The following is a 22,686-nucleotide window of genomic DNA, read 5'->3' as shown; positions in this document are numbered from 1 at the left end:
CATATTAAAAAGCAGAGACGTTGCTTTGCCAAAAAAGGTCGGTCTAGTCAAAGCTATGGTTTTTCCAGTAGTCATGTGAGAGTTGGACTAAAAAGAAAGCTGAGCACCGAAGAACAGATGCTTTTGAACGGTGGAGTTGGAGAAGACTCTTGAGAATCCCTTGGACTGCAAGGAGATCCAACCAGTCCATCCTAAAGGAAATCAGTGCTGAATATTCACTGGAAGGACTGATGCTGAAGCTGAAACTCCAATACTTTGGCCACCTGATCTGAAGAACTGACTCATTTGAAAAGACCTTGATGCTGGGAAAGATTGAGGGCAGGAAGAGAAGGGGACAACAGAGGATGAGATGGTTGGATGACATTACCGACTCAATGGACATGAATTTGAGTAAGCTCTGGAAGTTGGTGAAGGACAGGGAAGCCTGGGATGCTGCAATCCATGGGGCCACAAACAGTCAGACACGACTGAACGGCTGAACTGAGCTGAACTTCTAAGGTTGTAGGAAACACAGAAGCCGGATGGAGAACAATCAATTGACCCACACATTTTGTACAATACACACTCACACATGCAGGCTCACACATCACGTGCTCACACAGATTCCTTGGCACAAAGTCACCAGGTGAATGGGAACACAATAAATTATTTGGAAGATAATTGGCAAAGGGCTAAGTTCTCTTTTATGGGAAAAGCTCTTTCAAAATGCAAAGCACAAAGACAATTTCCTCAGTTGTCTTAGTTCGGTGGGGCTAAGATGATTTGAGCAGATGGTATGGTCCAAAAGGAGTCCATTTCCCCAACTTGACCACACGAATTGTTTGAAAACAGTGATCTAGGCTGAAGTCTATCTCCAGATGCCCTGGTTGATCCATCTTCCCCTGGCACCTTGCTCAGCAAGGAGCAGGGGGAGCCCATAATCCTTGGGAACCTGCTGGAGCCTACCCAGGTGGCCTTGTGAAAGTCAAAGAGCAAGGGTTTGAGGTGTTGACACTGTGATGGATGTGGACCCGCAGGACTGAGTTCTTGGCTGGTCCTTGGGCTTCCAGTGACAGAGAGGGGAGGGGTTTGTATCCTCTCAGCATGGCCCCACTCCCCCTCCCCCACACCCCTGCACAGGACTCACTCATTTGCTTTGGGGTCATAGGCCATGGCAGATACTGATTGTTCCAGAAGCTATTGCCAAGTATGAAGCATCTCATTCTGCCCTGACTATGGGAATCAGGATTCTTGGACCACCCACTGGTGCTCCTCACCCTGCTTGCCTCAGGGGGTGCAGCCAGTGGGCAGCTAAGAGGCAGGCTCGCCGCTCGGGGGCAATGTGGTTTTTTAAGCGCCTTTTGTTGTTGCTGTTCTGTTGCTTGGTCATGAATGACTCTTTGTGACCCCATGGACTGTAGCCACCATAGGATTCTCCAGGCAAGAATACTAGAGTGGGTAGCATTTCCCTTCTCCAAGTGATCATCCCAACCCAAGGATGGAACCCAAGTCTCTTGCATTACCAGGCAGATTCTTTACCACTGAACCATCAGGGACGACCTTAAACAACTTTACTAAAATATAATTCTCACAGCATACAATCCAACCATTTAAGTGCGTGATTCAATGGCTTTTTGTGTCTTCAAGAGTTTTATATCCAAAACCATAATCAGCTTTCCCAGAAAGCCTAAACCAGTACCAGCCAGGTTCCCCGCCTCCTTCAACCGTAGGCAGTCTCTCATCTACTTTACAGATTTGTCTCTTCTGGCATTTCCTATAAATGGATTCATACTCTGTATAGTCTTGTAGTGCATGGCTTTGTCTTAGCATATTTTCAAGTTTCATCCTTGTTACAGCAAGAATTGCTACTTCATTCCTTTTTATCACTGAATAACATTTCCCTGCATATGTGCGTACTGTGTTATATCTATCCACTCCCCAATGAGTGGACATGACGGTTGTGTCTGCTTCTTGGCTATTATGACTAGTATTGCTCCAAACATCCTTATTCAGGCTTTTGTGTGGACATATGCTTTCATTGACTCATTGGAAAAGACTCTGATGCTGGGAGGGATTGGGGGCAGGAGGAAAAGGAGACGACAGAGGATGAGGTGGCTGGATGGCATCACCGACTCGATGGACGTGAGTCTGAGTGAATTCTGGGAGTTGGTGATAGACAGGGAGGCCTGGCGTGCTGCGGTTCATGGGGTCACAAAGAGTCGGACACGACTGAGCAACTGAAGTGAACTGAACTGATGCTTTTATTTCTCTTGGGTATACACTGAGTTACTGAGTTACCTGAATGCTATATTTAACTTTCTGAGAACCTACTAGATGATTTCACAAAATGGCTACAGCATTTTGCACTCCCATGGGCAGTGTCTAGGGGTTCCAATTTTACTGCATATATGCCAGCACTGGTTATGACCTCTGTTTTTGATGATCACCATTTTAGAGTCCCTTGGACTGCAAGGAGATCCAACCAGTCCATCCTAAAGGAGATCAGTCCTGGCTGTTCATTGGAAGGACTAATGTTGAAGCTGAAACTCCAATACTTTGGCCACATGATGTGAAGAGCTGACTCATTGGAAAAGACTCTGATGCTGGGAAAGATTGAGGGCAGGTGGAGAAGGGGACGACAGAGGATGAAATGGTTGGATGGCATCACCGGCTCAATGGACATGGGTTTGAGTAGACTCCGGGAGTTGGTGATGGACAGGGAGGCCTGGTGTGCTGCAGTTCACGGGGTCTCAAAGAGTTGGACACGACTGAGTGACTGAACTGAACTGAAATTTTAGTGGGCATGAAGGGAAACAAGTGGTAAGAACTTGACAAGTATGATGCAGAACATCTCAATTTTCATCATATCAAGGAGTTTTGGGAAGTAATCTTTAAAAAGACAAGAATCTAATAGGAAACTTGGAGAAAACACAGAAAAAGAAATATAAATATCTCTAAAACACACTTGAAAACATGCTTAGCATCTTTAACAGAAATTCGGATTAATCCAGATCAATGAAGTATCACCATTCCCTTACTCTTTGGAAAAAGGTTGAATGCAATGACAGTGTCTAGTTGATAATAAGCCACCTTCATCAGCATTGGTACATGGGGATCCAACAGTCTTTGTTCACAGTGATTTAGCAATCTCTGTCAAACATTTAAAAGTTACACAGTCCCCAACACATCTGAATCCAGGAATTTGTCCTACAGACATTTTTGTCTATGTGCACAATAGAGCATGGGCACCCTTGTTTTTCTTGTCTGGAATAGAACAGTTATTACCTAATTCTTCTGCTTTGATAGACTGCCCCTATCCTGGACTTTTGGCTCCAAAGAGCAGGCTTGCGTTGAAATGAGAAAAAACACAACTGTTTACAAAACAGCATCTTCACCAGCATTGTCAGCACAGACCATTTTCAAGGTCCTAGGCTGGGCTTAGGGCTTCCCAGGTGGTGCTAGTGGTAAAGAGCTCACCTGCCAAAGCAGGAGACATGAGGCGCAGGTTCAGTCCCTGGGTTGGGAATATTCCCTGGAGGAGGACATGGCAACCGCTTCTAGTATTCTTGCCTGTGTGGAGAATCCCATGGGCTATAGTCCATAGGATCGAAACGAGTTGGACACGACTGAAGCGACTTAGCACAGCACAGCACAGGCTGGGCTTGGGTGGAGGGGAGGGATGCCCAGTGGGTCCTTGGTGAGGAGGGAGCTTCACAACCTGCATCAGAGGCTGTGTTTCTGGGGCTCACACTGACACTGGTCCCAGTCTGAGGCCTGCGGGCCGGGGGGGGCTGGAGGGTTTCGCTGAGGGCCTCAGCCCATCTCACTCCATGTTTCCAAACATCACGACCTTCTCCACTTCTTCCTATGGATGATTGAGTCTTTCCAGCTCTTGTATAAACCTGGGAGATTCTCTCCCACCTGGATCAATGTGGGTGAGCCCTCCTAAGCAGGATCTCTGGACTCACTTGGGCTATAGGGCCAGAGAACGTTACTGAAATAAGTTGTTTGGAGATTTAGTCTTTCTTTCTCTAGGCCTCTGTCCCTCCACTCTGAACCACTCCCCAAAAAGTTCTCCACCACCCACCTAAAGCCATTGGCCGCCTGCAGGACTGAGGGTCTGCTTGGAGGTGGGGAGGGTGAGCTCTCAGCCAGACAGAGGCCACCATGAAAGGCTGTGCTGCTGAGGCCCAAACTCCAAACTCAGCCTCAAAAGCAAAGAGCCTGGGAGGAAAAAGGCCAAATCACCTTCCTCCCTAGTCACATTTGCTGGCTGCTTGCCAAGGCAGAGGCTGAGCAAGACACACAGGAGACACTGCCCAGGGCTGGACAGTTCAGTTCAGTTCAGTTGCTCAGTCGTGTCCAACTCTCTGCGACCCCATGAACTGAAGCACACCAGGCCTCCCTATCCATCACCAGCTCCTGGAGTTCACCCAAACTCATGTCCATTGAGCCGGTGATGCCATCCAACCATCTCATCCTCTGTCTTCCCCTTCTCCTTCTGCCCTCAATCTTTCCCAGCTGACTCTTTTCCAATGAGTCAGCTCTTCACATCAGGTGGCCAAAGTATTGGAGTTTCAGCTTCAACATCAGTCCTTCCAATGAACACCCAGGACTGATCTTTAGGATGGACTGGTTGGATCTCCTTTCAGTCCAAGAGACTCTCAAGAGTCTTCTCCAACACCACAGTTCAAAAGCATCAATTCTTTGGCACTCAGCTTTCTTTTAGTCCAACTCTCACATCCATACATGACTACTGGAAAAACCATAGCCTTGACTAGATGGACCTTTGCTGAAAAAGTAATGTCTCTGCTTTTTAATATCTAGATATTAAATATTTAATATCTAGATATTTAATATCTAGATAGATATTTTTAATATCTATCTAGGTTGGTCATAGCTTTCCTTCCAAGAAGTAAGTGTCTTTTAATTTCATGGCTGCAATCACCATCTGCAGTGATTTTGGAGCCCCCCAAAAATAAAGTCAGCCACTGTTTCCACTGTTTCCCCATTTATTTGCCATGAAGTGATGGGACCGGATGCCATGATTTAGTTTTCTGAATGTTGAGCTTTAAGCCAACTTTTTCACTCTTCTCTTTCACTTTCATCAAGAGGCTCTTTAGTTCTTTACTTTCTGCCATAACGGTGGTGTCATCTGCATAGCCGAAGTTATTGATATTTCTCCCAGTAATCTTGATTCTAGCTTGTGGTTCATCCAGCCCAGTGTTTCTCTTGATGTACTCTGTATATAAGATAAATAAGCAGGGTGACAATATACAGCCTTGACGTACTCCTTTTCCTATTTGGAACCGGTCTGTTGTTTCATGTCCAGTTTTAACTGTTGCTTCCTGACCTGCATATAGGTTTCTCAAGAGGCAGGTTAGGTGGTCTGGTATTCCCATCTCTTTCAGAATTTTTCACAGTTTATTGTGATCCACACGGTCAAAGGCTTTGGCATAGTCAATAAAGCAGAAATAGATGTTTTTCTGGAAATCTCTTACTTTTTCGATGATCCGACGGATGTTGGCAATTTGATCTCTGGGTCCTCTGCCTTTTCTAAATCCAGCTTGAAGATCTGGAAGCTCATGGTTCATGTATTGCTGAAGCCTGGCTTGGAGAATTTTGAGCATTACTTTACTAGCGTGTGAGATGAGTGCAATTGTGCAGTAGTTTGAGCATTCTTTGGCATTGCCTTTCTTAGGGACTGGAATGAAAACTGACCTTTTCCAGTCCTGTGGCCACTGCTGAGATTCCCAAATTTACTGACATATTGAGTGCAGCACTTTCACAGCATCATCTTTTAGGATTTCAAATAGCTCAACTGGCATCCCATCACCCCCACTAGCTTTGTTCATAGTGATGCTTCCTAAGGCCCACTTGACTTCACATTCCAAGATGTCTGACTCTAGGTGAGTGATCACACCATCGTGATCTGGGTCGTGAAGATCTTTTTTATGCAGTTCTTCTGTGTATTCTTGCCACCTCTTCTTGACATCTGCTAGGTCGGACATCGGGCTCCAGTCCTAGTTTGGGAAGGTTGCCCATTGCCCTTCACCAGGCTGTCATACATAATTCCAGCTTGGTTCGTCTCATCTGGTGACTCTTCTTTTCAGCAATGCCTTTTGTTTAGTCTTGCCCCAAGGGTGGCCTAATTGGGCGAGATCCTACAGAAATCACCCTCACTTTATGACAAATCTCCTTTTGTCTGAAGGGAGGATGGGGTCCAGCCCCCGGCACTTTGGAGCAATCCTCTGCTCTGTAGCCTTGCCCTGGCCCTGGGCCTCTCTCGTGGGTGAAGTTTGCTGTGACACTGAGAGGGTGAGGCTAAGTCCTTCCCGCAGCAAGCTCTCCATCTTGGCAATGGGCACAGTCCCACCTTCCTGCTTTTTGCACAGACAAGCTGAAGGGGAGACAGTGATTGCAGAAGGGCTTTCTCTGTGGGGGGGCTGGGTGCTGTTCTGAGACAGAGTTCTGGAAGCAGGGCCCTGGGCATGTGTACACCTCGGGCTGAGCCCACCAAGTCAGACAGCTCAGGGGCCCGTCCCTGCAGTATCCATGGTGGGGCACCACGTGGGGCCGGAGAGCAGGTCATTGCCACTGATAATTCTTTTCCTAGGTCGGTCCCCAGAGTCACATTCCTGTTTGCGGGGGTGGAAGGCTGTACCCTGCAGGCGCCTGGTGTTCAGATAAGAGCTGGGGGCTCCTCAACCCAAGCCCTCCCACCCTCTATTCCCAGGGCTCTCTGTTCTCTGGGGAAGTGCCTTGCAGTCTGTCTTATCCCTGACCTACTTAGAAGTGGAAACAGTCAATCTGTGTCAGCTCAAGAACAAAGGTGACCTTCGAAATAATGCTTTTCAACTGTGGATGGGATGCGATTGACAGTAAGAAGTGGGAGGAACCTGCAGAGATAAGGCTCAGGCCTCTACTGCCCACTGTCCCCAAGGCCACCGTCCAACCCAGCCTCTGCAGAGACCCGCAGATCCAAGTGTCCCAGCCTGATAGCTGAGCCGGAACGGTCAGGCTCCCCGGCCGGGATGTGCAGAGCAGCTGACCCAGCCCATCCCTTGTCTCTATGGACCTGCTCACAGAGGTGGGCATGCGGTCCTCCAAGGTGAAGGCAAGCAGCCCCAGGACCCAGTTATACAGGAAGGACTGATCTAGACGGCAACAGTGTTGAGATAAGAACTTCATCTTCCGAGCTGGCCTGTGACTACACCCCAGCCCCCACAGAGGCCCTAGCTCAGGAGTGCTGGTGTCTGGGAGGTGGTCACACAGCCGACCCTGCTCCTGGCTTCACTCCCCTGACTGGGGGGCTCTGTGGGCCAGCCAGGACTTGGGACTCATTTACTTGTGCTCAGACACATTTATGTCTGAGAATGGAGGCCATTAGCTGGGACTGGTCCCCAGGTAGCCAGGTTCTGCTCGTAGGGTTAGTAAAACACTGTGATGAGAGGGCCTCCCCTGGCCTCGCCTGATCGTGAGCTCCAGGTGCCCACTTGCCCTGGGTACCCCCACCTCTGTTTGCCGTGGCTTCCTGAGCTTCCATCCTTTCCCGTCAAAGGCTGAACCTGTGTGCAGCCAGGAGTGGGGAGGCTGTCCATCATAGGGGTCGGTCCCACCGAGGGTGGGGACATGGTGTGTGAGTGCTGAAAGCTGGGGGTGGGGAGCAGCCCAGCGTGGGCATGCCACCTGTGCGGCCAAACCATGGGTGGGGAATAGCAGGAAGGAAGTTTTAAAAATGCCCTGGGCACTGTAGACAAAGTGGGCACACAAGGGCATGTCTGGTGCCCACTGGCATCATCACTGGGCTATAGAGTGGCCATCCAGGCCCTTCAAGTCACCTGTCCTTCCACTCTGGTCAGTCCACAGAAGATGGCTCCTCGGGGAGGAGTTGAGGAGCCTCTGGCCGGCCCTGGGTGACATCGATGGCTGCATTGACCTGGTGCCACACGTCCAGGAGAAACCTGGTGATGGGGACAGAGACTGCGGGAGGAAGTGAGTGTCCCGTCCGGTCTATTTCGTGATGACTTTCTTGGGGTGGCCCTGGCTGAGACTGCGGATGCCTGAAGGCAGATGGTGGCCTGCTTCTGTCCAAGGTCGCCAGGGAATCTGGGCACCCCCATGGTGGACCTGAGGGGGGTGGGCTTCACCAAGGAAAGCAGCCAGGCTGGCCAGGGACCCTCAGCCACAGAAGGGCCATCTCACTCTCTGGGCCTCCCCTCTGGCTGCAGCACCCTCCTCCTGCTTGCCCCTCCTCTGCCCTGGCCATGTCCATCCATCTCGATAGAGGACCCAAATCTTTATCCCGTAAAACAAAATGGCCTTGTATTTTGATCCCGGGGTTGGAGTGAGGCGCCCTTGTATTTGCCAGCCTGGGTCCATCCCAGAGCTTGCATGTGGCCCTCCCACCCAGCCCCCTGCACAGGGTGGACAGTGGTGGCTGTTCCACACGCTTCCAGTGTCTGGGTCTTCACCCTTTGTCTCTGACTCCATTGGAGACCCTAGAAATGCACCCACCAAGTCTACACGTACCAACCAAGTAGAAAGGGGGACTCTCCCAAGAGGCATATGGAAGCTGAGTCTGTGTACCCACATGGCTTCCCAGTCAAGCAGGACCCCGGAGCCAGGCAGTCCCCAGGCAGTCCTGCTCAAGGCAAACAGACCTGCAGTGCCTCAGGGATAAAGGTGCCACAGGGGACTCGGCAGAGCTGGTGCAGCGCTCGTGTCCCTGAGACCAACACTGGGCCGCATTCTCCCCACAGCCCCCCCGGGCCATTTCCCAGGCTGCAAGCCCAGCATCCCCTGCCACTGCACCCCAAGTGGTCCCTGGGGTGCCTACATGTCCTGAGAGCTCTGGCTCCTTCCCAGCTCCACACAGGCCTGGGCCGAATGGATTCCTTGTTCGCAGTTAGAATGGCCATGACTGGTCACTGGGTGGAAAGACCTCAACCCCCGTTGAGCTCTGGACAGGTCTTGAGAATGGGCAGCCTCCGAGTCTACCTGGGCTGCCTGGTTGGGCCCTCGTCTCCATGACTTCCTGGGACCCCATGCTCCGGGGTCCCAGAACAAAGTTCAGGATGCAGGGGGGCTTCAGCAGGATGAAGTAGAGGCTGCAGATCAGATCTTGGGGGCTCTTTCCCTCCTCTCCCCCTCAGTGGAAGTAAGTACATGTGTGTGTGTGTGTGTGTGTGAGAGAGAGAGAGAGAGAGAGAGAGAGAGAAAGAAACTCCAGGAACATCTTACAGAAATGACATGAAACCCAGCAAGGAAAAGCGAGGCCTGCTTGGCATCATTTTTCGTGTGAAGAGAGAGAAAACAAAGAGCCTTGGAGGGGCAGGTTGGAAAGAGATGAGGTTAGATTAAATTTTCTTGTTAGTTAACACACACTTAGAAATAGGCCTGTATGAGGCATCTCTCAGCAAGGCACACCTGTAGCACCCCCGTGGTGGTTGCCCTACCCTGGAATGTCTGGCTGGCCCCACACTGTCCCCAGGCCTGCGGTGAACACTGGATTCCCGTGGTTCCCACCCAACAGGCCTGAAGGCAGGGCCATCCCAAGGGGCTGGTCCCAAAAGGCCCTTCCTAGGGCACCCACGTGTTCCTCTGGATCCGGGGGAACAGGCAGGTGGCTGTGGGCTGACCTGGGCACCCGGGCTGGGTGGGGGCTCTGCTGCTCCTCTGGGGGACGTCCCACTGGGGTGTCAGGGGGCACTTTTAGATGGAGCCCCCTGGCTGGTGAGAAAGAGTAGTTTTCAATCAGGGTATGAGAATTAGGTTGATGTAGAGCCTGTTTCAGGTCTAAATCCTGGGCCCTTGGTTGGGGGAGGCTCCTGGTGGGGAGGGGGGCAGAGCAGGGGCTGTCTGAGGAAAGGGGGGGCACAAGGCTGGGCCTGGAAGAGAGACCGTGGGGACTGATGGGGGTCGGGGGAAGGGACAGCGGAAGGACAGGCAAGGGCTCTGCCTGGTAAGTGCCTGGTGTCACCTCGGGTAGCGTGATGGTCCCAACCGAGACCTCCATGTTCCCGCTTGAGGCCTCAGTTCAGAGGAACCAGAGAGGAAAGCAATGGCCTGGGGGTCTCGTGGCCTCCTTCTATCGGGGCAGCAACGCTGCTCCCCCATCACCCACCAAACCCTGAGGAGAAACCCTGACCTTTGGGAACACAGTTGTCATCCCGATTTGTACCCAACGCCACCTTTAAAACAGGCTAGTTACTTAAAAACATTTTAATTGTGGTAAATATATCTATATACAATCTCCCGTCTTAACCATTTTCAAACGGACATTCGGTAGCACTGAGTATATCCACGCTGTTGTGCCCCTGATCTCCACAAGGTTTTCACCCTGCGAAACTAAAAACTGTATCCCTCAGAGAATCCTCCCACTGCTGCTGCTGCTAAAACTGTATCCATCAGAGAATCCTCCCGCAGACACACCGAGTTATTTATCACTGGGCTGGGTCTTCATTGGGTGCTAGTTCTAAAAGGTCTTGTAGGTCTTCATAAAACCGTTCAATTTCAGCTTCTTCAGAGTTACTGGTTGGGGCATAGACTTGGATTACTGTGATATTGAATGGTTTGCCTTGGAGATGAACAGAGATCATTCTGTCGTTTTTGAGATTGCATCCAAGTACTGTATTTCCGACTCTTTTGTTGACCATGATGGCTACTCCATTTCTTCTAAGGGATTCCTGCCCACAGTAGTAGATATAATGGCCATCTGAGTTAAATTCACCCATTCCAGTCCATTTTAGTTCACTGATTCCTAGAATGTCGATGTTCACCCTTGCCATCTCTTGTTTGACCACTTCTAATTTGCTTGATTCATGGACCTGACATTCCAGGTTCCTATGCAATATTGCTCTTTACAACATTGGATCTTGCTTCTATCACCAGTCACATCCACAACTGGGTATTGTTTTTGCTTTGGCTCCATCCCTTCATTCTTTCTGGAGTTATTTCTCCACTGATCTCCAGCAGCATATTGGGCACCTAATGACCTGGGGAGTTCCTTTTTTGATATCCTACCATTTTGCCTTTTCATACTGTTCATGGGGTTCTCAAGGCAAGAATACTGAAGTGGCTTGTCATTCCCTTCTTCAGTGGACCACATTCTGTCAGAACTTTTAGAACTAACACCCAAAAAAGATGTTCTTTTCATTATAGGGGACTGGAATGCAAAAGTAGGAAGTCAAGAAACACCTGGAGTAACAGGCAAATTTGGCCTTGGAATGCGGAATTAAGCAGGGCACAGACTAATAGAGTTTTGCCAAGAAAATGCACTGGTCATAGCAAACACCCTCTTCGAACAACGCAAGAGAAGACTCTACACATGGACATCACCAGATGGTCAACACCGAAATCAGATTGATTATATTCTCTGCAGCCAAAGATGAAGAAGCTCTATACAGTCAACAAAAACAAGACCAGGAGCTGACTGTGGCTCAGATCATGAACTCCTTATTACCAAATTCGGACTCAAATTGAAGAAAGTAGGGAAAACCGCTAGACCATTCAGGTATGACCTAAATCAAATCCCTTATGATTATACAGTGGAAGTGAGAAATAGATTTAAGGGCCTAGATCTGATAGAATGCCTGATGAACTATGGACTGAGGTTCGTGACATTGTACAGGAGACAGGGATCAAGATCATCCCCATGGAAAAGAAATGCAAAAATGCAAAACGGCTGTCTGGGGAGGCCTTACAAATAGCTGTGAAAAGAAGAGAGGCTAAAAGCCAAGGAGAAAAGGAAAGATATAAGCATCTGAATGCAGAGTTCCAAAGAATAGCAAGAAGAGATAAGAAAGCCTTCAGCGATCAGTGCAAAGAAACAGAGGAAAAGAAAAGAATGGGAAAGACTAGAGATCTCTTCAAGAAAATTAGAGATACCAAGGGAAGATTTCATGCAAAGATGGGCTCAATGAAGGACAGAAATGGTATGGACCTAACAGAAGCAGAAGATATTAAGAAGACGTGGCAAGAATACACGGAAGAACTGTACAAAAAAGATCTTCATGACCCAGATAATCATGATGATGTGATCACTAATCTAGAGCCAGACATCTTGGAATGTGAAGTCAAGTGGGCCTTAGAAAGCATCACTACGAGCAAAGCTAGTAGAGGTGACGGAATTCCAGTTGAGCTGTTTCAAATCCTGAAAGATGATGCTGTGAAAGTGCTGCACTCAATATGCCAGCAAATTTGGAAAACTCAGCAGTGGCCACAGGACTGGAAAAGGTCAGTTTTCATTCCAATTCCAAAGAAAGGCAACGCCAAAGAATGCTCAAACTACTGCACAATTGCACTCATCTCACATGCTAGTAAAGTAAGGCTCAAAATTCTCCAAGCCAGGCTTCAGTAATATTTGAACCGTGAACTCCCTGATGTTCAAGCTGGTTTTAGCAAAGGCAGAGGACCCAGAGATCAAATTGCCAACATCCGCTGGATCATGGAAAAAGCAAGAGATTTCCAGAAAAACATCTATTTCTGCTTTATTGACTATGCCAAAGCCTTTGACTGTGTGGATCACAATAAACTGTGGAAAATTCTGAAAGAGATGGGAATAACAGACCACCTCACCTGCCTCTTGAGAAACCTATATGCAGGTCAGGAAGCGACAGTTAGAACTGAACATAGAACTACAGACAGTTTCCGAATAGGAAAAGGATTACATCAAGGCTGTATATTGTCACCCTGCTTATTTATCTTATATGCAGAGTACATCATGAGAAACGCTGGACTGGAAGAAACATAAGCTGGAATCAAGACTGCCGGGAAAAATATCAATAACCTCAGATATGCAGATGACACCACCCTTATGGCAGAAAGTGAAGAGGAATTAAAAAGCCTCTTGATGAAAGTGAAAGAGGAGAGTGAAAATGTTGGCTTAAAGCTCAACATTCAGAAAACGAAGATCATGGCATCCGGTCCCAACACTTCATGGGAAATAGATGGGGAAACAGTGGAAACAGTGTCAGACTTTATTTTTTGGGGGCTCCAAAATCACTGCAGATGGTGACTGCAGCCATGAAATTAAAAGACACTTACTCCTTGGAAGAAAAGTTATGACCAACCTAGATAGCATATTCAAAAACAGAGACATTACTTTGCCAACTAAGGTCCGTCTAGTCAAGGCTATGGTTTTTCCAGTGGTCATGTATGGACGTGAGAGTTGGACTGTGAAGAAGGCTGAGTGCTGAAGAATTGATGCTTTTGAACTGTGGTGTTGGAGAAAACTCTTGAGAGTCCCTTGGACTGCAAGGAGATCCAACCAGTCCATTCTGAAGGAGATCAACCCTGGGATTTCTTTGGAAGGAATGATACTAAAGCTGAAGCTCCAGTATTTTGGCCACCTCATGCAAAGAGTTGACTCACTGGAAAAGACTCTGATGCTGGGAGGGATTGGGGGCAGGAGGAGAAGGGGACAACCGAGGATGAGATGGCTGGAGGGCATCACGGACTTGATGGACGTGAGTCTGAGTGAACTCCGGGAGATGGTGATGGACAGGGAGGCCTGGCGTGCTGCGATTCATGGGGTCACAAACAGTTGGACACGACTGAGTGACTGAAATGAACTGAACTGAACTGGGTCTTCATTGCTGCGCAGGCTTTTCTCTAGCTGAGGCAAGCCAGGGCTACTTTCTAGCTGCTGTGCATGGCCTTCGCATGGTGGTGACTTCTCTTCTGGTGGAGCACGGGCTCTGGGGCGTGCAGGCCTCAGTAGTTGAGTCACATGGACTCGGTAGTTGTAGCTCCCGGGCTCAGGAGCACAGGCTCAGTAGCTGTGGTGCATAAGCTTAGTTGCTCCATGGCAGGTGGGATCTTCCCAGGTCAGGGATCAAACCTGTGCCTCCTGCATTGGCAGGTGGACTCTGTATCACTGAGCCACCAGCAAAGCCCAGCCGCACCTTTTTAATGACTGCTTTCTTTGAGGGAGTTTTATCTCCTACTATCATCCCTATACTTCTTTCACAGACCCCCACGTCCTCTGTGTCTCTTTGCACATACACAACTGCATACCCACACCAATACATACCTGCACACATTGTATAACCTGCACACATATGCACACTCGTGAACACATGTGTGCACACACGCACCCCAGACACACGAGAACTTCAGCTTCCCCTGAATCTTTACTGCCCTCTTTATTACCTGTCTCCATCTGTGACCGCTGCTGACATTTACATAAACAGAAGAACAAATTCTCCCAATTCTCAGAGACCCTGCAGGGGAGGACTGACGCTTCTGCCAGGGGGTTTCCCAGCCCCCTGGTGACCCACCCACTCAGGACCCAGGGAGGGAGGAGTCTGAAGCCAGATGAGGCTCCCAGAAGGAACCTGTGAGTTAGCACCCACTGTATTCAGCCCTCTGTGTGTGTATGTCTGCATGTGTGTGTGTGAGGGGTGTTATCCAATCAACAAGTGATTCCTTCCCAAGTGTGCAGTGGAAAATGGAATCAGCCCTCACTCCACCCTTTGTGCTCAGGGACAAACATTGCCATCAGCCAAAGGCAAGTGGCCTTGCCCACCTTTTAATACCACATAGTAAGAAACTAGAAAGTAGAACAGCAAGCAGGGACACACGTGTGAGGGAAGCGTGTTGGTACCAGCTCACGGGCCATCACTTCTTCGCAAAGGGAGGGGTGGTGGCGGGGCTCCAGAGCCTCTAGACGTCCACACACTGCTTCTTCATCACGGTGAAATAGCCATGCCATGGGAGTGCGCCCACCCAGAAGGTGCACATTTTTCTCTGGAAAAGACCACCACCACAGCAAAAGTCAGCAGTGTGCCAAGAGCAAGACAAAAAGTGGTTCCATTACCGAGTGCCAGTGCAGGAGCTAGGTGCCAGCTTTGCAGCTAGGTGCCAGCGTAGGAACAGGCCCGAAGACGGGTCGTCACCTGTCAAGAAACACCCCACAGTATTTGCCGGCTGGAGGCTGCAGATCCTTATAGCCACCTGAAGTTACATGGAGGAGTGTTTGTCCCCATCCCATCCATGGATAGAGAGCAAATACTAATCATCGTATTTTTGGTGGGAGATCAGACATAAATTTGATTTTGTTTTTATAAAATAAAATATTAATATTTTCTATAATGTAAATGTGGTAGTTCTGTGCCAGGTATAAACTAATATGTGTCATCTTAATAATCAAATAATGCCTTTTGCTCTGACGACAAATATATCAGGTAAGAGCAATGTAGAGGATTCTAGGACCTAACAAATTTTATTCCAAAGCTCCTTATTCTCCCTTTCAAAATGTCATTGAAATGACAAATGAAAACTTCTATGTGTGGGTAATAGATGGACGAATGGGTGGAAAGAGGCTTAGGCAGATGGACGGGCAGGTAGACATCCTAGAAAAACAGCAATGGCCATCTTCAGTAACTGACTGGAAACACAGGGGCATTTCAGGAGTGAGGGACAAACAGTGTCAGAGAGAAAGACGTTAGGTTTTGGCTGAATTCTGACACACACAAAGGAGGATTATGGGGTCTCCATCCCCTCAAACCCACAAGATACCAAGTCAAGATGATTTATGGGCAAATTACATCAAACCTTGGGAATCCAAAGTTCTTTTGGTTTTTAAACTGATCTAATTGCATGGCACCCCACGCCAGTACTCTTGCCTGGAAAATCCCATGGGCGGAGGAGCCTGGTGGGCTGCAGTCCATGGGGTCGCTAAGGGTAGGGCACGACTGAGCGACTTCACTTTCACTTTTCACTTTCATGCACTGGAGAAGGAAATGGCAACCCACTCCAGTGTTCTTGCCTAGAGAATCCCAGGGACGGGGGAGCCTGGTGGGCTGCCGTCTATGGGGTCACACAGAGTCGGACACGACTGAAGAGACTTAGCAGTAGCAATTGCAGAAAAAAGTTGAAAAGCCCCTGTTCTCCTTACACCAGACCAGAGAAACCCTGAAGCCAAAACACAACGAAGAAATAAACTGTAACTCAGACTTACCTAGTAGAATAGAATATAATATCCTTTAAAAAGTCAGCAAATTAAAGGCAGCATATAGAACAATTGCTGGCCTTTGTGCAGTGCTTTTCAGAGTTCCCTTGACATGAAGTGTGTACAGTGTCTGTACCTGGACATTCTGATTCAGTAGGTTTGGGAATGGAAGCTCTGTGTGTGTGTGTGTGTGTGCGCGCGCGCTCACGTGCGCGCGCGTGTGTGTGTGTGTGTGTGTGTGTACCCCACACTCCAAGTCATTCTTTGGGGAGTTTGAATGTACTTAATATTGATATATAGAAAAGCAAAATTCATAATCAAAAAGTGGCACACTAAGTCACCAGGCTTCCCTGGTGGCTCAGACGGTAAAGTGTCTGCCTGGAATTAGGGAGACCTGGGTTTGATCCCTGGGTCGGGAAGATCCCCAGGAGAAGGGAACGGCAACCCACTTCAGTACTCTTGCCTGGAAAATCCCATGGACAGAGGAACCATGGTAGACCACAGTCCACGGGGTCACAAAGAATCGGACAAGACTGAGTGACTTCATTTCACTAAGCCCTCTATATTCTAGGAGATGAGGGCAGACCCCACCCACGCTACTGCTCCTTCCAGCCTGGACCCGGCAGGATGGCTCCCACAAAGGGAGTGATAAGAAAAAGAGGCCGTCCTGTCAACGACAAAGCAGTGGCCGGAGATTAGCCACCCACATGCACAAGCACCTCCACGGGGTGACCTTCAGGAATTGCACCCTTGCAGTCAGACAGAACTAGAAATTTGCCATAAAGGAGAGGAGGATGCCAGATGTGTGTGTCCACAGCAAGCTCCACAAAGCTGATCGGGTCAGCTGACCATCCACAAGGACGGTCATCCCCTGCCATGTCCAGGTCCAGTTGTCCAGAAACCCTGCCAAAGATGCGGCTTTGCCCAGAAAGTCTGCACACCCTGACCTGTGTGCCTGCCACCACTCTCAGTGCAGATGAGCCAACCACAACACTCAGTTATGGAACAACCGAAAAAGACACATACTTCCTATTCCAGACACATAAGGATGACTCAATATTAGGGGATCTATTATTTGAATTTATTTTAGTAATGGGTCAAAGAAGAAAAATTATTCGATATACTTGGTAGATGTTGAAAGAATAATTAATAGAAGAAAACATCCTTAATTAAAAAAAATTACTCTTGGTAAAGAGGGAGTTGGAAGAACTTTGGAAATCAGCACCTGATATAGTATTTACTAATAAGGCATAAATACTGAAAAGAATCCCATTAAATCCTCCAGGAATGAGACACCCAGCATGACTCCTCTTCAGCATTATTCCAAACACTTGGAAAAAAAGGAACAAAGTTTTCTTTGTTCTAAAACCGAGATGGGCCATGGAAACTTTACAAAGAATAAAAGAGCTTCCTGGAGACAAGTTTCCTAATTAATTTTTATTAATTCTTTAATATTTTCTACAAACAGGTAAAAAGTAACAACTCTCCTTTATGCTCAATGCACACAGCAGAAAATATAAACTTTAGCCCATGATATTTCTACTACCAGGAAAAGATACACAAAACTAAAATAAAAGATCAGATGGTATCCCACATGCTCCCTGCTTGAATATTTGTCCTGAGGAGCCTCTGCTCTACTGGAAGTGATGGATTTGTTCACAGTAAGCCCACAGAGGAAGTTTTAGGTTCTGGTCAACGGACTTTTGTGTTTCCCACTGTGACTGCATGCCACAGCAGTTCTGAGCACAGTCCCAAGGACCCCCCACTGCAGGAGCTCATTAGCAACGCCAGTTCTTAGATTCCTCTCCAGACCTACTGTCTGATACTGTAGGGGGAACCCTGCCATCCAGGTGTGTCAAGGCTGCTAGGTGATTCTGACATATCTCATGTGAAGGACCATGGGTGTGAAGGAAGGGGCTCACCACCTCTTCAGAGAGGTGAGAGGGGGAGAGAGCCCGGGGGGCTTCACCAACATCAGAGGAAGCCCTCAGGTCAACCCTGGATACTCCCACCCCAGTCAGAAATACAGGCTTGAGGCCAAAAGCCCCTGGGCCACATCAGCCCTCTGCTTCGAGCCTGGGGCTCTTCCCATGGCTGAGCCTGGGAGGCTGGGGACACGCCTGACCTGGTCATTGCTTAATTTCCAGCACTCAGCATAGCACCTGGGGCCAGGTAAGCTTTGATGAGCAGCTGAGTGAATGAATGGACTTCCCTTTGTGCTTTCACAAGGATGGGCAACCTCGGGTCAGGCCACAGCAGAGTGGTACCTCCAGGTCCAAGAGGGTGAATTCCCAGTGAATGTCTGTGAACAAGTTTCCCTGCACCAGGAACCCAGAGGGATGGAGTCCTTACACTGAGAGTGATCTTGACAGCACCCTGTCCCGAGGATGCGGTTTCCTCCGCAGTCTGCTGTCCTGCACCGTCTGCTACGAGGGCCGCAGGACTGACCACTTGGGGGCTCTGCCCCGGGAGTGGTGCCGACCACTCACAGACAAGGTCTGGGTACCACAAGTTCTGCCTGGGGCTCAGAGTAGCCAAGACCACCACAGACAGTTGGTGTGTCCCCTACCTTTTCCAGTTTGGAGGTGTTCTTAACCACACAATTCTTGTTACCGTTTGGAAGCTTTCTGCAGTTGGTGCGGGAGATTTCAGCGTCAATAAAGTATTCCAGACGATCCGTGACCTGTTGATTAGCAGTCATGCAATTTTGTTCAAAAAAGCCTTCTTCTCCTTTTTAATGTTTTTAACAAACCCTGAAAAAACTGCTCTTCCTTTCATTCCCTCTCCTTGTCTCCTCCTCCTCCCCGCTCCAAACGTATCTTTAGGAGGGGGCCTGTGGAGCCACCACACAAAGATACCCCTACCTGGAGCCGGATTCCCTGGGGCGGAGGCTCCATCCAGTGTGGGGCCTTCCTGAAGGCAAGACCTTCTACTTAAGAACAACCGGCTCCTGCGCCCGGGGTGTTACCAGTTCACCTGGGCCCCATGGGAACAGGACCCTCAGCCACATGGGATCCCCTCCTTGAGCCCCTTCCCATTACACACACAAACACACACCCACACCCTTCAGGTTTTGTCACCTGAGATCCCCTGCCCATTGAGGTTCCCCTACCCAAGACCCATAACCCCACCCCAGGGCCCCGTGTAGCCAGGTTTGTCTTCCTGTTCTCTGAGCACTTAGGAAGCAGAAGAGGAGCGGTTGACAGAATTCATGAATGAGTGAGGTGAAGGCTGCTCTATGTCAATTCATTAATAAATCTGCTCCCATCTGGTTTTAAAAGATTACAGCAGGGTTTAGAGACGGCCAAGCCCGCCATGCAGAAAATACTTCTCCCATCAGCTCTTAGAGTGAGAGCAGGAGTAGATAAGGGCTGTCCTTCAACAGAGGTGCCCCAGACCTTTGTAGGTGGGGTCCCCGGATCAATAGCATCAGCATCACCAGGGAAGTGGATGGAAATGCAGGTTTTGAACCACTGAATCAGAAACTGCTGAGGGGGTGGGGTATGCACATTCAGTGTCTGAACAAGCCTCCTGGTGATTCTGATGACCAGGGGAAGCAAAATTAAGCAAAGCGGAAGAAGACAGCAAGAGACAGGAGTGTGTCTGCAGCTTGGGTCCAGGTTCCCCTGGATTCAACTTTCGATACCAGGCTTTCCCACACTGCCTCTCCAGCCTTAAGCAAGGAGATCCTACCAGTCCATCCTAAAGGAAATCAACCCTGAATATTCACTGGAAGGACTGATGCTAAAGCTGAAACTCCAATATTTTGGCCACCTAATGCAAAGAGCAGACTCATTGGAAAATACCCTGAGGCTGGGAAAGATTGAAGGCGGGAGGAGAAAGGGATGACAGAAGATAAGATGGTTGGATGGCACCACTGACTCAATGGACATGCATTTGAGCAGACTCTGGGAGATAGTGAAGGACAGGGAAGCCTGGCATGCTGCAGTCCATGGGGTTGCAAAGAATCAGACGTGACTTAGCGACTGAACAACAATGACAACAAGTGACGTCTTAGTTTTGTTCCATAGAGCTAACAGGGAGACTGGGCTGTCGTGGGAGAAGCCGGTTGGCCAGCTGGCGGCCGACCCAGGACTGAGACAGAGGCATCGGACGTGGAACACACTCTCCCCCTGCGGTCCTGGCCTCAGCTCCTCCGGCCACAGGAAGGCAGAGGACGACCTGATTCCAAGGAAGTGGGGACCTGAATGCACACGCCCCTTTCCGGAAGTGAGGAAACCAGAATGGCAGATTGAAAGACCACATCTGGTCATGGGGATCCCACGAACTCCCTGACCTGATGCCCCTCTGGCTTTCAGTCTTCCTAAGACAGCCTGAACATCTCACCCACAGTCTGGGAGGCCCGGCCTGGCCTGGTCACAGCCCACCCATCTGGCTGCTCACACAGTTCCTTAGGGCTAGGAGTAAAACTTCTTCTCTCCCCGCCCCCGCACCCCTAAACTCTCCCTGTTCACCTCCTGTAGCAGAGACCGTTGGCGGGGGCCCAGGCACCCACCTACTCTGCTGCTTCCCGGGGCTTCCTGCCGCCAGACGGAGCCAAGGGCCCTGGGAACAGCTCCCAGCCAGTGACGGGCGAGCGCTGGTGGGAGAAGAGCCCAGCTGCCCTCCTGCAGGCGGCCCAGCCCTGCTCAGGTGTTGCACCATCTCCTTAGGGCCCAAGGGACACGGAGTCCAGACGCCCTCAACAGTCAATGTGCTCAGTGACTCCCCTGCACTGGCCACTTCCCTGCCCCCTCTCAATCCCCTCTGACCACCAGGTGCTTCCTGAATGGCCTCTCAAATAAACCACTTCACTGAAACACTAGTGCTAGAAGCTGCTTCTGAGAAACCCGCAAAAATACCCACCGCCCACCAGCCTCCTTTCCCTGTAGCCCGTCTGCCCTTGGGCGTCACCTTCATCTTTTCTTGGGAAGGCAGGGCTCAGTCATGACTACTATGCAGGGGATGCAGGTCCCACCCAGAGATCGTCACTTAATTGGTGAGGATGTGGCTGGTGCAGGAGGGGACTCACCAACTCTCTAAGAAAGCCCCATAAGCAACGTGCCATAGGCGGCGTCCCAGCTCTCCAGCTAGGCTCAGGATTTTGTTTTCTTTTTAATTTTTTTTCATCGTCTTTGGCTTCCCTGGTGGCTCAGATAGTAAAGAGTCTGCCTGTAATGCAGGAAACCTTGGTTTAATCCCTGAGTCGGGAAGATCCCCTCGAGGAGGAAATGGCAACCCACTCCAGTATTCTTGCCTGGAGAATCCCATGGTCAGAGGAGCCTGGAGGGCTAGAGTCCACGGGGTCACAGAGAGTCAGAAACGAATGAGCCACTAACTCTCTTTGATCAACATGTCTTGGCTGAGAGTAGAACCTGATTTCCAGTGAAAGACAGCTCTTTATTTAATTAATTAATTTATTTTTGTTCACACTGTGCGGCATGTGGGGTCCTAGTTCCCCAACCAGAGATCGAACCTATGCCCCCTAAAGCAGGGAAGCTCAGTCTTAACCACTGGAAGGCCAGGGAAGTCTTGCAAATTGTCTTCTAATTGGTCCCCTGGCTTCCTAAAGGCCGTGATCATTTGTTTCCATTTCAGCCTCATCTACAGCGTCTGGTACTGCTTGTTGCCCAAGCTACTTGGGTCTCAAAGGAGAAAACCGTGAAGGGCTTTTCTTCCTGTGCGGAAGTCACAGAACTCAGGAGCCTTTACTTTGAAGGGTGATGGCGGTGCCCCTGAGGGAGCGTGCAGTCATCAGCACCGTGTGTTGGGGACACCGGGCTGATGGCACACGTGTTCCTGGAGACAGGGTCACATGTAGACTGGCCCTGCTCCTGCCACCAGAGAGCCTGGAGTCCAACACCTGGGGTAAGCCTGTCACAATGGCCTGTCTGCTGAATGTCTTTGCAACACATCCTTGCAAATCTCCTGTGCACTTACACTCCAACCACACCCCAAACACCCGACTGAGGCTAGAAGTCAGCCGAATTCCAACACCAAGGACCCCTGCTTGGGCAGCAGGTGGGGATGGAGCGTCCCCCACGTGGATATCAGGTGATCGACGACTCCCAGCACTGGGTCACCTGAGGCCCTGTAGGGAGGGATTCCATGGACAGAACCACTGCTGCTAGAAAGATGTAGGACTGAGAGAATGAAGGCATCTGGGAGGAGGCACTTGATGAGCCTTCCTATGCCATGTCAACCCACATTCCACGGGATATGGGGAGACTGAATGTCACTCAGGGTAGCATTGTTGTAAAAATATTCATGGTGCTCAGTTGTTTCCCAACCTTACCAAACACGGATCACAGATGTGTGATTTGCCATTTGGGGTCCATAGATTGGGGCCCCTAGGACAGCCGTCATGGCACTTAAGAAAGGGAGCTGGCCGTGGGGCTCAGCACCACTGGGTCCCAGTGCTGCTCACGCACCCTCCCTCTCATTCTGGTTTCAGTCTGTGCTGCCAGGGGCAAGCAGGAGCAAGAATGCAAACTGGGAGGAAGCGCCCTTACCTGCATCTGCACCTGCCACACCTTGACCACCTGGAAGAGGAATTTGTCCCTGCTGTCCTTGTTGTACTCCTGCATGGCGAACCACAGGCACTGCTTCATGTTGCCGCTTGAGCCGCTGATGTTCCTTAATGCCCACAAGACCTTGTCCGTGTCCTTGTATACAAGCGTGCTGCCCCCCAGGGCCACCAGGGCCACCAGGAGGGCAAGCCGGAGCTGGTAGGTCCCCCAGAGTCTCGTCAT

At 49.7% G+C, this 22,686-nt stretch overlaps 1 protein-coding gene across 1 annotated transcript; it reads right to left on the bottom strand.

Annotated features, from left to right (window-relative positions):
* Nucleotides 1–14,646: 14,646 nt before the first annotated feature.
* CST8 (cystatin 8) lies at nt 14,647–22,686 on the bottom strand. Its single transcript, XM_069546343.1, has 3 exons — nt 22,447–22,686; nt 18,504–18,617; nt 14,647–14,730 (listed from the first exon to the last, which is right to left on the bottom strand). Exons 1-3 carry the CDS (start codon nt 22,684–22,686, stop codon nt 14,647–14,649), a joined length of 438 nt encoding a protein of 145 aa, XP_069402444.1.

This window comes from Ovis canadensis, chromosome 13, assembly GCF_042477335.2.
Source record: "Ovis canadensis isolate MfBH-ARS-UI-01 breed Bighorn chromosome 13, ARS-UI_OviCan_v2, whole genome shotgun sequence".
NCBI lineage: Eukaryota > Metazoa > Chordata > Mammalia > Artiodactyla > Bovidae > Ovis > Ovis canadensis.
Note: the sequence above shows the minus strand (reverse complement) of the source record. Positions and strands in the feature narration are given on the sequence as shown.

Bases quoted from the DNA above. Each gene is read 5' to 3' on its own strand.
- CST8 (XM_069546343.1), bottom strand. From the start codon at position 22,686: ATGACGAGACTCTGGGGGACCTACCAGCTCCGGCTTGCCCTCCTGGTG. The intron at 18,618-22,446 runs GTAAGGGCGCTT...GCTAATCAACAG, and splicing joins TGTGGCAGGTGCAGATGCAG to GTCACGGATCGTCTGGAATA. The intron at 14,731-18,503 runs GTAGGGGACACA...GGTCTTTTCCAG, and splicing joins ACACCTCCAAACTGGAAAAG to AGAAAAATGTGCACCTTCTG.